At 39.0% G+C, this 13,621-nt stretch overlaps 4 protein-coding genes across 4 annotated transcripts in view; 1 reads left to right on the plus strand and 3 right to left on the minus strand.

Moving 5' to 3' along the window:
- Positions 1-667: 667 nt before the first annotated feature.
- Positions 668-1,977, minus strand: LOC104810407 (glutathione S-transferase U28). Its single transcript, XM_010536696.2, has 2 exons — positions 1,316-1,977; positions 668-1,163 (listed from the first exon to the last, which is right to left on the minus strand). Exons 1-2 carry the CDS (start codon positions 1,631-1,633, stop codon positions 813-815), a joined length of 669 nt encoding a protein of 222 aa, XP_010534998.1. The 5' UTR covers positions 1,634-1,977; the 3' UTR covers positions 668-812.
- A 212-nt stretch (positions 1,978-2,189) lies between these two features.
- LOC104810406 (peptide methionine sulfoxide reductase B1, chloroplastic) lies at positions 2,190-4,092 on the minus strand. The gene is made up of 5 exons (XM_010536695.2): positions 3,890-4,092; positions 3,246-3,357; positions 2,973-3,038; positions 2,512-2,709; positions 2,190-2,416 (listed from the first exon to the last, which is right to left on the minus strand). The coding sequence occupies exons 1-5, from the start codon at positions 4,071-4,073 to the stop codon at positions 2,386-2,388; spliced, it is 591 nt and encodes a 196-aa protein (XP_010534997.1). The 5' UTR covers positions 4,074-4,092; the 3' UTR covers positions 2,190-2,385.
- A 3,091-nt stretch (positions 4,093-7,183) lies between these two features.
- On the minus strand, positions 7,184-11,166 carry LOC104810405. Its single transcript, XM_010536694.1, has 11 exons — positions 10,969-11,166; positions 10,233-10,564; positions 9,713-9,782; positions 9,435-9,490; positions 9,207-9,282; positions 9,047-9,083; positions 8,729-8,843; positions 8,531-8,632; positions 8,420-8,475; positions 7,876-8,025; positions 7,184-7,551 (listed from the first exon to the last, which is right to left on the minus strand). The coding sequence occupies exons 2-10, from the start codon at positions 10,523-10,525 to the stop codon at positions 7,919-7,921; spliced, it is 912 nt and encodes a 303-aa protein (XP_010534996.1). The 5' UTR covers positions 10,526-10,564; positions 10,969-11,166; the 3' UTR covers positions 7,184-7,551; positions 7,876-7,918.
- A 1,265-nt stretch (positions 11,167-12,431) lies between these two features.
- Positions 12,432-13,621, plus strand: part of LOC109116557 (clumping factor B-like) — a 7,726-nt gene continuing 6,536 nt past the window's right edge. Inside the window, exons 1-2 of the mRNA XM_019202207.1 lie at positions 12,432-12,873; positions 13,173-13,597. Coding sequence (XP_019057752.1) covers positions 12,432-12,873; positions 13,173-13,597 — 867 coding nt within the window. The remainder of the gene's footprint in view (positions 12,874-13,172; positions 13,598-13,621) is intronic.

Here is a 13,621-nt window from a genome sequence, read left to right on the forward strand (position 1 = left end):
GGAGAGCATCTGGGAAAATGATAAATTCTACCCTAGACCAATGTGTAACATAAAGTGTAATAGAACATTAGGGTTTCATTTTGATATTATATATATATATATATATATATATATAATGCTACACATTTATTTTTTTTATATAAATATGTATGTATGTAACTATGTACGTACGTATGTATGTATATATGTTTGTAAGGTCCTAAGAATTCGATATATATTGTTTTATGCTAAAATTGAAAAAAAAAGGAATAAAATCAATTAGATAAAGTTAAAAAAAATAATATGCTTTTTTTGTATTGTCATATCACATCACGAAACTATAAAAAGTCGCATCTAACTGGAAAAAAAAAAGATACCAAACTCGATTGCACAAAAGTCAAAGACTCAGAGCACTCATCTCTTCAACCCAAAGTCATAATCAACAATATAACATTATACTATATGATATTTCACGTCATAAATTAGAAAAAAGGGCTCAAATTTGTTAAGATATTCCAACTCACCGATATAGTTTCCATAATCATGTAACTGAAAAAATTAGCATTAAACAAATTTATTATGTCTTGCCAAATTATTACAAGGTTGCAGAGAACACAAAACCAATCTCAAGAATCAGAATGCAAACTCTCTTTATTCAAGAAGAAAAAAAAAACTTAAAAATTTGGAGGAAGAAGAAAAAAACCACGTAAAAATGTTCATGCAGACACGTACAAATCCATGCAGGACCGATGCATCCTTAGGTTAATATCCGATCACATTCTAAGAAAAATATAACAAGAATCGAAAAAAGATAAAGAGTTTTGATTTGTGATTCACTCAATCCCGAACAACTTCCTGAGTTTGAGGACTTGTCGGTACACTTTCTCTGGTTCAGGCAGTGATTTGGAGACACTTTCACGTTCAAGAAGACATCTTTTGCCCCAAGCAAATAGCTTCGGACACTCAGATTCAACAGAGAAGTTACCGACCTTCTCGAGGGCATAGAACCAGCTGTAGAATGGGACGAGGGTTATGTCTACATACCCGAATGAATCTCCTCCGAAATAGGCTTTATCGCCTAGCTCGGTTTCTAGAACCTTCAAGCTCTCGAGAAGTTCTTTCTTGCCTTGTTCCTGCTCTTCCCCTTTCGTTCCCCATATCTTCCTTCCCGCTTCGAATGATACCTTCATCAATGCACAAAACTTCATAGTTCAAGACGATAGTAGACGTTACCGGCTTGAAAAACCCTAACCAAAACCTTAACTTTTCAAACCAGATCTCAACAGTTATCTTTCATTATCTTCTATAATGCAGAGAAAAGGGTGAGATTGTTTACCTTTTTGTCCGCATAATCTGCCCAGAACCTTGCTTGAGATCTCTGGTAAGGATCAGATGGAAAGAAAGAACCGGTCTTTGACCAAGTCTCGTCGATGTACTGAACCTGAACGAGTGATTCGCAGATGGGTTTATCGTCATGGATAAGGACAGGCACTTTCTTGTGGACAGGGTTCGACTTCAAGAGCAGTTCACTCTTGTTCCACAGATCTTCCTGTCGTGTCTCGAACTCAACTCCCTTCTCCGCCAACGCAATCTTCGTCCTCATCCCGTACGGACTCGCCCAGAAGTCCAAAACCACCACATTGTCTTTTCCCATTGTTGTTTCTTTTCACCACATTGAATCTGTGTATGTATGTATACATGTATATATACTGACGTAGCGAAGTGGAAGTGGTGGAGACGTGACAGGCTTCTCGCTTGGCTTCTGAATATTTTAATTTTGGGTACTTAGTCTCTGAGCTGGATTTTGGGTGCTTGTGGATTGCACGACCACGACACTGATCCGAGTCGTCTTCCCGAGTTTGCCGGGTCAACCGGTGAATGGCGGACTTACTCATGGCTAAACTTTTTCCATTATCCCGATCTCAACGGATCTGGGTTTGTAATAAAACCGTACTCTTTTATTTTATATATCCACAAAGTTGTTGACTTTCATGGAGTTTTCAATATTTTTACCTAGTTTTATAAACCCACATCCTAAATTTCTAATATTTCACCATATAATGCTTCCAGAAAGAATGGATCCACACAAAAGATCAAACTGTGTTGGCCCATTCGACCAAGTTCTATCTTCTTTGGGATGGGTATCTCCATATAGACCAGAGGAGATTGTCTTTTGTAGAATTCTTGCTCAATGATCTAACAAACAAGAATATACCGAACACACTTCATCCTAGTTAAAGCAGGAAACAAATGACCGAGTTTTCGGGCAGATGCAGGCCTCGGACTCAGTATACTTGTATAGACAATAGTATCAGTACACATATAATTTTCATTCTTATTGAACGTAAATATTTACCATTTTGGTTCCCCAGTCTTCGTTTTCTCTATCTGATACTTGAAGAGCATTCACTTGTTCGGCTTGAGTTTCAAAGAAGCACTGCAAGGCCCAAAGGCCAGTTAGAGAAAGCTCGAATCAAGACTTGTTCGATAAGGGTGTTTATGTACGAAACCTACAAAAGGTTAAGCACCGACCTGTTGATACAAAAACGTTTTCCAGTTGGAGGGGGTCCATCGTCAAAGACATGGCCAAGGTGGGCATCACAAATAGCGCAAAGTACTTCTTGTCTTGGCATGAAGATAATAGAGAGGTCTAACTTGGTCTTCACATTGTCTCCTATAGGCTTGTAATAAGACGGCCACCCTGTTCCACTATCAAACTTTGTCGATGATCTGCAGGATTATCAATTGGGTCAAGTTATTACCATCATCATATACGAGAATTTTAACTCTTCCATTTGCAGCCAGACAGACAGTATCTAGCCTCAAGTTCTGCTGAGATTCGATCCTGATAATGGGTTTAGGCTCATGCCCGAGCAAGATTTGTAGATGTAATCTCTGATTGGCTGTGCATATACAGTTTAACATGTGCCACCAAGATAAAAGTATAACCTATGCATAGAAATACAAATTCACATTTCAGTAAAAGTACTAACTCAAACAGAGGCGTGTCACAGCATATGCAATGGTACACTCCTGGTGTTTTCGTGTCCCAGTACTCCCTGGAAACCAAGAAAAAAGCTCGTTACATGAACCGAGCATTATGTGTGAAACCGCAACTCTATATATTGAAAAGATAAAAGAGGGATTTGAAAACATATTCTCGAAAAGGAAAGCCTCAAAATTACATTCCAGAAGAGGGTAAGTAATCTTTTTTTTTGTTTCTAATCGAGACGTTAAAAGTGATGAACTTTGATGAGCGCATGTACCCGGTAAAGGCTCGCTCTGTCCCCTTCTGCCGGGTGATGTAATACTGCTCCGACGTGAGCTGTTTCTTCCATTCATCTTCGTTTAGAGAAGTAAAGTCATTCTTCCTGGTATCTGAAACAGAACATATAATGTAATGCCATACTCTTAAGTCTCTTTTACTGCCTTATAGGAAGATGACAATCTGCGAGTAATCTTTCCTTCAAGGGCTAAGGTCTAAGAAACGGAAGATGGAAAAAGTAATAGCTCCCCTCCCGGTTCCTTCCACTAACTTCTCACATCCAATTGAATAGCCATTGAAAATGTCTCTGATTTCTCACATACAGAAACCCTTTTGCATTTGCAGTCGATTTCGACTCAAACGAAACACGCCAAAAGTTTGAATCCTCACTTCAATAGAACAAATGAAACTAAAAAGCGCGAGACCTTTTCGTTCATTCGGGACTAAGTTTTCTTCCGAGATCCTATCAGAAGCATAGATACGGATAAAATCATGGAAAGAAAGCCGATTCATGGAAAAGGTCGAAAGAAAACTGGGATTAAGAGTAAATCTGTCGAACATACCACACAAATAGATTCGATTACAGACAAGAACATCGACCGAGCGAAAGGTAAACGAATAACAGGAGAGAATTGGAGCAAAAACCTTGGACATTGTCGGGCTTCTGAGAAGAAGCAGAGGAACCCATCGCTGAAACAGAAAGACGATGGTTTCTGGGTCTTGCAAGAGAACCACAAGCGAAACCAGAAACCTTCGGTTTGGGTAATGAATTGAGTCTCGCTCTCGTAGAGACTACGGTCGCTTGTACGCTTAAACCACGAGATGCCATTTCCGATTCTTTTTTTTTTTTTTTTCTCAAACTGGTCTAACAAAAATAAAAATAAAAAACGAAAATCTCTATCCAGAAAATTTCCAGAAATAACACGTGGCATCACCAGGAAGCGAGTCAAGGTTTGGATCTCTAGTAGCCACGTCAACACCTTAGCGAAGTAGTTGTAGAGACCTAAACCTCTAGGTAGGGAAGAGGATACTGACACAATCAAGAACGAAGCTTGCGTCATCACTAACCCTCCAGACGAGGAAGAGGTCGCGGACATCTACAAGGATGGAGATGGCAAATGGATAAACCCAGCCCGTTTATTGAAGGGTTAATGAACCCAAACCCAACTCATAAAGGTTTCCAAGGGGGTTTTAGCAGTTATAACGTTGAGGTTGTGATTGTGAATGACGATATTTTTAGAATATTTATAAATGCTTAGTACTAACTAGTTGATAAGTTATTGTTGACAATGGTTGCGGGTGAAAATAATTAGGATTGAATGATTCGTTGCGATTGTGGTTGCATTTTAATATAAATTATAAAATTGATACTATTTTAAAATACCTTTTTATCGATAGTTGTAATTAAATTTTTAATATCATTTAATAAAAATTATTTTCTAAATTTATAATAATTAAATAATAAATTTAAATAAATATTATTAATTTAATATATTTTTAAATAAAAGATAATTTTATTATAATAATTATTAAATCTAAAAATTATATAATTATATGATAGTATTGTATTTTTTTTAATTAAAATCTATATATATAAATAATTATATTTAAAAGTTTCTCATGAAACCACATCATCATCTTATGTTATTGTGACAGTTTTTTATATATTTTTTATTGGTTTTACTCATTATCTATGCCGTGATAAGTTTCTCAATGTTCATGGGTTGATTAATTTTTTTTATTTTCATTGAAAATAGGATTTTTGAAAAACTTAAGTACTACATATAATTAAAAAATATCAACAAATTATAATAGTTTAAAAAACAAAAAGGTTCATCTTTATTATATAAAAATCAGTTTGGACCCTAATTTTATATATTAAAATGATAATATTTTACCAAGATCATAGTAAAATAAAAACACATAATTTTATTTATATTAGAGTTATATACATTTGTAAATTTAACTTGAATATAAAAATGATTAAATTTCAATAAATATTTTAATGTAATTTTAAAATAAAGAATCCATTTTGATCTTATTATTAAGATTTTTAATAATAAATAAACATGGTCAACTCCAACGTGGTATTCATTCGTTGTAGTCATCAGTCCTTAATCCCCATTTATTATTTTTTTGTAATTAATTCTATTTTAATGTATTATTATTTATATTTAAAAATTTTTGTTATTTAATTTTTTTGTTATTTTAATGGTTTTATCTTAGTATAAAATAAAAAATAAAATACTATATTAAAATCTTGTGGTGTACTTTAAAGTCCAAATTCGGCAGTAAACAATACTTTTATCCTGATCTTCCAAAGGGTACCAAATTTCTCAGTTTGACATTCCTATTGCATCCGGCGGGTATGTTGACTTGGACCTTCCGGTTGAATCTGGTGGTGGGCGTACGAGATTTGGCAAACTACTCCATTCAGACAAACTACTCCATTCAGACAATGGAGATTACTCTCAGCCATGGAAGTTGTAGTGGTTTCTCACCACGAACCCTCACCGATTCACTCCGAATCCCTCGTGTGAACCAAGATCGAAAAGGAAAGAGACACAGAGAAGTTACGAATTCAGCACCGAGCATAAAGCTCGGACCTACATCTCGGAAAGAGGAAGCCGCGTTCATAGCTAGGATTACAACAAAGGAAGGTCACCGGACACCGTCGAACGGCGTCCGCAAACCGCGAGCCCAAGCTCGCCAGGCGAGAGAGAAAAACTCTGCCGAAAAACCTAATAATCAAATAATACCCAAAACATAAACCCTTAGGGTTTCATTTACAGCGCAGGCAAAGACAATAATGTCCTTCCACGTTTTTTCAAACCTTCTGCTTCATGCAGAAGTTCTCGAAACCTTCCACCTCTGCAGGGTTTGCAGAGATCCATCAGAAGTTTTTGTTCTTTCTTACTAATCCTTTATCTGTTTTATATGCAAATCTAAAAAGTGTAGTCTTTTATATGTTCTCCATTCTGTATTTAGGATTCCATTGTCCCCTCTTGGGGTTTTAGCTTTTAGCTCTCTATTGTTTGAGTTTTTAGGGTATTGAAAATGCTTTGGCTCTGGTTATCTTATGGTTGTCCCATATTGCTTATAAGAATTTTCCCATATAATGCAGGTTGATTTGAATAGAGCATGTGTTCCATTGCTGGAAATTGTTCTCCCATTGCCGAATTTTCACTTTCTTGTCATCCACTGATGATATGTGTTGTACAGTTTGCTGATTTGACCTCGAACTCTCTTTTCGCAGGTGGAGATAAAAGAACTTGAACTTGTTTTCTTCCATTAACGCGGCTATCGACTTTGAGATCGAGAGGCAAGCACGTCGAGCCAAAGTGACCAGATCATGTCTGAAACCCGACTTTGGGAAGAAGGATCTGCTCAGGTTCTATCTGAAGCTCTAATTCCAATTCTGCTACATGTTAATCAAATCTTTTCTTTTCTTACCAGCAAATTAATCCATTTTAGACGTTTTGAATCAACGATCAGAAACCGGCAACGATGAGGAAAAAAGGTAATTACCGATATTTTCCGGAGCCAGATCTTCCGGAAGTGATTCTCACGCAAGAATATGTTGATAGCATCCAGTCTTCTTTACCCGAACTTCATGAAGCCAAACGCGGGCGATATGAGGCAATGGGCCTAAGCATGCACGATGCGCTTTTCCTTGCAAATGACACAAGTGAAGCCCTAAATGGTGATGACAATACGAACAATTCAATCATTACAAGTCGTATTTTGGTGTAATATCTTTGTTGGGAATTTGCAGACGCGGTCATTGCCAAACGTGTTGAAGTGAAGCTGGCTGGATAGTGGCCTGCTTGAAAAACGAAAAGCTTTCGATCAATGACATCAAACTTACTGCCCAAGAGTCGGTCGAGCTCATAACTGCAATAAAAGATGGAACCATTAGTGGAAACTGCTTTCCCATCGTATGAGTAGTTTCCTGCATTTGGAAATGCTCTTGAATTTTTTTTTAAAAGATTTTGTCGAAATTGGTCTCCTAAAATTAACAAAACACCAAACAAACGGTGTGACAGCGAATCGTGATGTGATCTATGTCCTGAAATTTCTGATCTTTCTCCAATCCATTAGAAAAAAAAACCGTCTCGGGAATCGATGGCTGCTCTCTCGCACGCCATGTTCGAACAGGACGCCCACATCGTGGAAGAACACTTTCTCGAATTTCCTCAGATTACCGAGCTTCCTCTCGTCTTCTTCTCCTTCCGTATCCTTCAATTCATCGGGTGGATCCTCATCATCGTGATTCAATGTCTCTTTCCATACCATGAAACTGATAACTATGATTATGCACGATATCAAAACAGGGCAGGTAAAATATGCAGAAAAGGAACGAGATAAAAGCATATGCATGATGAGAACCATTTTTATCATAAAAAAATCAGAGAGAATGATAAAGCTGGCGTTTTCTGGATGACAGATCCAGACGGCCTGGAAGGTCTCTAAGAGGTTCTAAAGGAATAGATACAGCAGAGTATTTGATCGAGAACTGCAAGTGTACCTGTGTTGGTGTGCAGAAGAAGGGCCAGAACGGGGCTGCATTCTCAACACCTAGACCCACAAGAACTTCTGGCTCTTAGCCTGACCGCGAACTGCAAGTGTACCTGTGTTGGTGTGCAGAAGAAGGGCCAGAACGAGGCTACATTCTCAACACCTAGACCCACAAGAACTTCTGGCTCTTAGCCTGACCGCGAACGAGCAGCTACCGGTCCTCCTCTCCTCTTCTTTACCTGTTTCTTTCTTTCCTCTACAATCTAACAATGAAGCATTTCGTGGAAAGTGGTAAGCTGCAAATATCTAAATCGTAAGGCAACCTGCAACAAACAGAACAGTGAGAACCGGACTAAAAGACAGAGACTTTAGCCATAAGTGGAAGAGAAGGATTTGAGAGAGAGATAGATAGAGAAGCCTAGTATAAGTAGATGTCAAATAAATATTTTCATTACCATTGAAAAAGAATGCAGAGGAAGAACACAAACACAGTACTTGATTCCTAGTTCTGCTCTCACCCAGTATAGAAACTTACTTAGAAAGTATGATATACAAGAGAAAAGACAACATGACCTCAAAGTTTGTGTTGCATGCGTAGTTCTAGAGGATTAATAACATTTGGAACTGCATGTCCATCTAATTTTCATGGATGCATACCATCTCCTAACCCTCCTGCTCCATTAGCTGCTTTTCCAGCCATTCCAGCTTTTATGGTGGCGGGAGCCCTTTGCTCCATTAGCTGCTTTTCCAGCCATTCCAGCTTTTATGGTGGCGGTAGCCATTCTTTGTAGTTTCAGGATTCCAATACGCTTGGAAACAACATATAGGACAGCACAAGAGAAAAGGAGAAATCCAACTGCAAGAATTAACCTGTTGGGAGAGCCCAAAAGAAAAAAGTAAAGAAACTTGCAATGAGCCAGAATTCATCTATGGAAGTAACTGTGCAGAACCTAATCCTTACAATACCTGTCGATTACATCTTGGCGTTGCATTGTCGAAAGTAGATTCCTGGTCCTCGACAACAATGACCGATGTCCCTTGTATTCACTCTCAGCCTTTCTAAGTACTCCGGTAGATTCCTCTGTGAATTTAAGTACACATAAATCATTTTCACCATACACCTCACCATTCGGAAACATCAAATGAAGTGTGTTTAATCACCATGTAGAAAATGATGATACTTGGAAGCCATGCATGCCATGGAACTTATTTATAATGCGACAAATTTCAAACTGTATTGAGTACCTAAGCATATTTTTCAACTATTACGCAAGAATGACATACCAGAAAGCATGAGTGTGTTTGTACTTCTTTCGACCTCCTGTACCCACAAAAGTTCAGAGAACAAGTTTGATCAACCGATTTGCTAATCTTTTGTTTGATAAGAAGCAACAAAGCAAAAAGAAAATGCAAGAGCAATATAAATAATCTTAGCTATTCTGACCTGAACCATCAGCTGTCGTGTCCGCCGGAGACTTTCACTGATGCTTTCAGCAGCTGATGTCATGCCAGCCTTTGTCCTAAAAGCAACCAAGAATTGTATAGTTATGGAAAACAAAAGATAACAAAAATAAAACAAAAAGAATTATCAAATCCTAACATTTTCCCACAACTGCCCTGAAGATTTCAACAAGGTATTCGTGCAGATGGAATTCAGTGGGAAGGTACATACTGTAGGTTACGTCTGCGAACTGTGGACTCCGTTCCGCCACCCAGAAGAAGCTCTCTCTACAATCACCACAGAGGAAGAAGACTATTTATGTAATTAACCATGCTTGAAATAAGAAATGCAAAAAGGTAACTATTAAGGTTTTCTACTTGACTGAAAAGCTCAGGGCAAACCTTCTGCATTCAGGCGAGAACCCGAAATGGAAAATGGAATAATTACCAAGCAAAATCAACTAATCAACACATAGCGGAGAAGTATTCATGCAAGGCCATAGTCCCTACCTCTTCCTGAGCAGCTTTCCTTTTGTTATCCTTTGCTTGCAAGTTAGCATTTCTAAGATGTATCCGTAAACTGACCACAAACACAGAAACCCGGATTCCTTAGGCCAATCGACAACATAATAACCAAAAACATAGCTCTTAGTTTCACTACTTACTATTGAAAAATGTTTTCCCCTCTTGACCTATAAACCTTGACAGAGGATACACAAAACTCAAATGATGTTTCTATTTTTCCTCATTATTTCTCATATCTCATGCTCTCCAACTTCCGTTCTTCGTCGAACTAAAACTCGAAATGCAATCAGAGAATGCACCTATTCCATTTGATCAAGCCAAGGTTCCACTCTCTTCCAAATCAACATTTCTACATAGCATATACAATTTCAGCAGTTCATATTTATTTAGTTTTCTAATACATTTCGACTACAATCAATCCAACAAACGGGCTTCTTCTATTTTCCCAAATACGACCCAATGGTACCAAACTAAGTATCAAAGACTAGTATCCTCAATCCGATACCTGTTGTATCGATTCCTCCATGAATCGAGCAGCGACTGGGTAGATTGAACCTGATCATCGGAAGGAAGTTGAGGAGCGAGAAGATCCAAGTTGAATTGCAGAGAATCGAGGAGAGAGAAACCGTCCTGAGCCAATCCATTGAGCCTCTGCAGCGAAATCTTCCCTCCATCGCCGTCTCCTCCCCTTCTGGATCTGTCGTACTCTTGTATCGCCTTGATGTGCCCGATCGTCTTCTCGTACGTGTCTTCCCATTCTCTCTTCGTCTTCTCCACTGCTTCTGCTACTTCGTCCATGTCTCCGAGATCAATTGCCGTTATGATCTTCGATTTCTCCTGCGAATGTAAAATACGAAAAGTATTGGGTTTTTAAATAAATACATGACAACCATGCGCAAAGGTCTACCGTATTGCGAACCAGCTCAGCATACCGAGAACCTAAGGATATTGAAACAAACAGACGCAAAACTTAGAACATTAGATCTGAAAACAGAAGCAAAACCCATTCTGATACAAAACTCCAAAAACTGGATTCCAATAAACAGATTTCATCATTTCACGGACTATACAAAACTCGAAAACTGGATTCCAACCTCTCTCAAGTTCCATTTCGATCTCTCTTAACTCGAAAACTGGATTCTAATAAACTGAGGGGTGTGTGTACACATATATATATAATACGGTTCAAAAGGAAAATCGAAATCGAATAACTGAGAGGCGAAGAGAGATCGAAAAGGAACCTGAGTGAGGTTGAGAGTCTGACACTCGCAAGGCGGAGACGGAGGAGACTCGGAAATCGAATAACGGAAGAGACCTGAGACGGACACTAGCAAGGCGATGACGGAGAGACCGAACGGCGGAGACGCCGAACAGAGAAAGCAGGAATCGATTTTTGTCTTGTAGAATGAAGAGGAGAGGGGGCCGCAAATGTAAAATGAGATCGCATAGGGTTAGGGGTGTTTTTGTAAGTTTATTAAAAAATTAAGGGTATCTAAGGAGAGTGTGATAAAACATCTCGAGAAGACACTAGCTCAAAGGGCTGCTGATAGGAATAAACTGGCTGTTATCATGTTGCTCGGTGGAATACTGGATCATGGCACCACAGATGAGTTTATAAACCATGATTTGGTGGATATGGTGGATGATTTGGCTTTCTGTGAGAGATTTCCATGGGGACGCTATACATTTGATAGAATGATTGATCAAGTAAGAAAGAGTTTCGGAAGTGGAGGGCCAAAGAAAAAATGGCACTGTCGTGGATTTATAATCCCTCTTATGGTAAGTGTTTTTCACTATGTGTATAAATGAAAAGTACCGTTATTACATTGATTTGTTTTGGAATTTAATATTTACACAATATGGTACAGTTGCTTCCTTTCGAATGCATATCAAATTTGGGTGCCAACGGGATGTACAAAGACGTCGAGGGAGCGGATCCGACGTGTCCCAGAATGTGCAAGAAGTCTGTCAAAGCAAATGTTAGATGGAGTTTCAAGACTGTTATAGACCAGATTGGCACTAAAGCAAAGATACGCAGAAAATAGGACATGGTGTGTTGGTCACAGGTTTCATGGTCACATGGTACCATGTAACTCGATCACATGGTACCATAACCTATTTGGTCACATGGTACCATGTAACTCGGTCACATGGTACCATAACCTATTTGGTCACATGGTACTATTTAACTCGGTCACATGGTACCATAACCTATTTGGTCACATGGTACTATTTAACTGTCACTTGATGCATATGGTAACAATAAGTCTCATCTATTTTTCAGGGAATTAAGAGCATTCTTAAGAAGGAAGCGACAGAAGAAGCTCTTCTTTTTTATGTAGAGGATCTTGATGGAAGTGAAGATCCAACGGTTAAAGTATGGATGCAATATCTTGAGAGGAATCCGGAGAGCATATACTGGAAAAAAATCCATGAAATGGAAATTCGTTCCAGAAAATCTTCAAAGAAAAAGAAGAAGGGAAAAAGCTTGGTAGATGAAGATGAAATAGAAGATGAGGGACGAGAAGAAGAAGAAGAAGAAGAACAAGAACAAGAAGCACAACAATGACAACAACCGCAAGAAGGAGTCATACCACCACAAGGGATACAAAAGGGAGCACAAAGAGTTCACGGAGTGTCAAGTCTCGAAGCACTGAAGACCGAATTGAAGGCCGATTTCAGGGCCGTGGCTAAAGCATCGGAGATGAGAATCATCGATGCTGTGAGAGGGCTTTTAAAGGAGGTTGGACTCCTTGGAAAAGAGGGATTTGTCCCAAGTCCCACAGTGCAGGAGAACCCGATGATAGATCCGGTAGATAAGGACATATCCACGCCCAGGTCCACAGCGACACCCAGGTCCACAGTGCAAGAGATTAGAAAAAGTCCTATTGCGAAAGAAAGAGTTACGACAAGTCCTTTGATGTGTTCTGTCGGTACCGACGAATACTATGATCAAGATGTTGGACTTTTTGAGTTAAGAACGAGAGATGTGACTCCATTGGAGTCAGAAAAAGAGACGACAACTGCCCAGGAGGCATTGGTTACAGAGAAAGAACCGTCTCCTAAGGAGAAAGAGGCATCGAGCAAGGAGAAAGAGCCCTCGCCTAAAGAGGTTGATCTTTCTTCCATGGACGCAGAAGTAGGAAGTAAGTATTCAAACTTTGTCATTTGGTCACATTACTTGATCACATGAGATCATATTTACTTGATCACATGGGACCATAGTTACTTGGTCACATGAAACCATAGTTATTTGGTCACATGAGACCATATTTACTTGGTCACATGGGACCATATTTACTTGGTCACATGGGACCATAGTTACTTGGTCACATGAGACCATATTTACTTGGTCACATGGGACCATAGTTACTTGGTCACATGAGACCATATTTACTTGGTCACATGTTTTAATTAATCTGTGCATATCTTGTGTTTTGTTCAGGAAATGTCCCCGAAGAAGATGCTGAAGAGAATGATAGTGACGATGATGCTGGCAGTGGCGATGAGAACACGGAAGAAGAGGGTGACACCGATGGTGATGAGGGTGAGACAACCGATGAAGATTCTGAAAAGGATGACGCCGATGGCGATGATACCAATGGCGAAGAGGGTGAGGGAACCGACGACGATGATACAACAGCTGAATCTTCTGACAAAGAATCGGCTGCCAAAACCAATGAAGACACAGATATGTCTGCCCCCCCTGTTGAACATGAAGTCAATCAACCTCCACCAACAGTTGACTCCTCTGATACAGAACAGTTGAAAAGAACAAAGAGGAAGCTTACTGATGAACCATCCAAAAGAAGCCCTTATGTAGAACCAACATCAACTGGTCCACCGACCAAAAGACAAAGATCTCAGGCTGTAGGAGGTCGAGGCAGAGGCAGA

This window comes from Tarenaya hassleriana, unplaced genomic scaffold, assembly GCF_000463585.1.
Source record: "Tarenaya hassleriana unplaced genomic scaffold, ASM46358v1 Cleome18, whole genome shotgun sequence".
In the NCBI taxonomy this organism is placed as follows: Eukaryota; Viridiplantae; Streptophyta; class Magnoliopsida; order Brassicales; family Cleomaceae; genus Tarenaya; species Tarenaya hassleriana.

Coding starts and splice junctions, on each gene's coding strand:
- LOC104810407 (XM_010536696.2), bottom strand. CDS start 1,633: ATGGGAAAAGACAATGTGGTGGTTTTGGACTTCTGGGCGAGTCCGTAC. Junction 1,164..1,315: donor CAGATTATGCGGACAAAAAG/GTAAACAATCTC, acceptor GCATTGATGAAG/GTATCATTCGAAGCGGGAAG.
- LOC104810405 (XM_010536694.1), bottom strand. CDS start 10,525: ATGGACGAAGTAGCAGAAGCAGTGGAGAAGACGAAGAGAGAATGGGAA. Junction 9,783..10,232: donor TGGAGGAATCGATACAACAG/GTATCGGATTGA, acceptor GTTTGTGGTCAG/TTTACGGATACATCTTAGAA. Junction 8,026..8,419: donor AGCAGGAGGGTTAGGAGATG/GTATGCATCCAT, acceptor CTTCATTGTTAG/ATTGTAGAGGAAAGAAAGAA.
- LOC104810406 (XM_010536695.2), bottom strand. CDS start 4,073: ATGGCATCTCGTGGTTTAAGCGTACAAGCGACCGTAGTCTCTACGAGA. Junction 3,039..3,245: donor ACAGAGCGAGCCTTTACCGG/GTACATGCGCTC, acceptor CTTGGTTTCCAG/GGAGTACTGGGACACGAAAA. Junction 2,710..2,972: donor TGTGACACGCCTCTGTTTGA/GTTAGTACTTTT, acceptor ATAATCCTGCAG/ATCATCGACAAAGTTTGATA.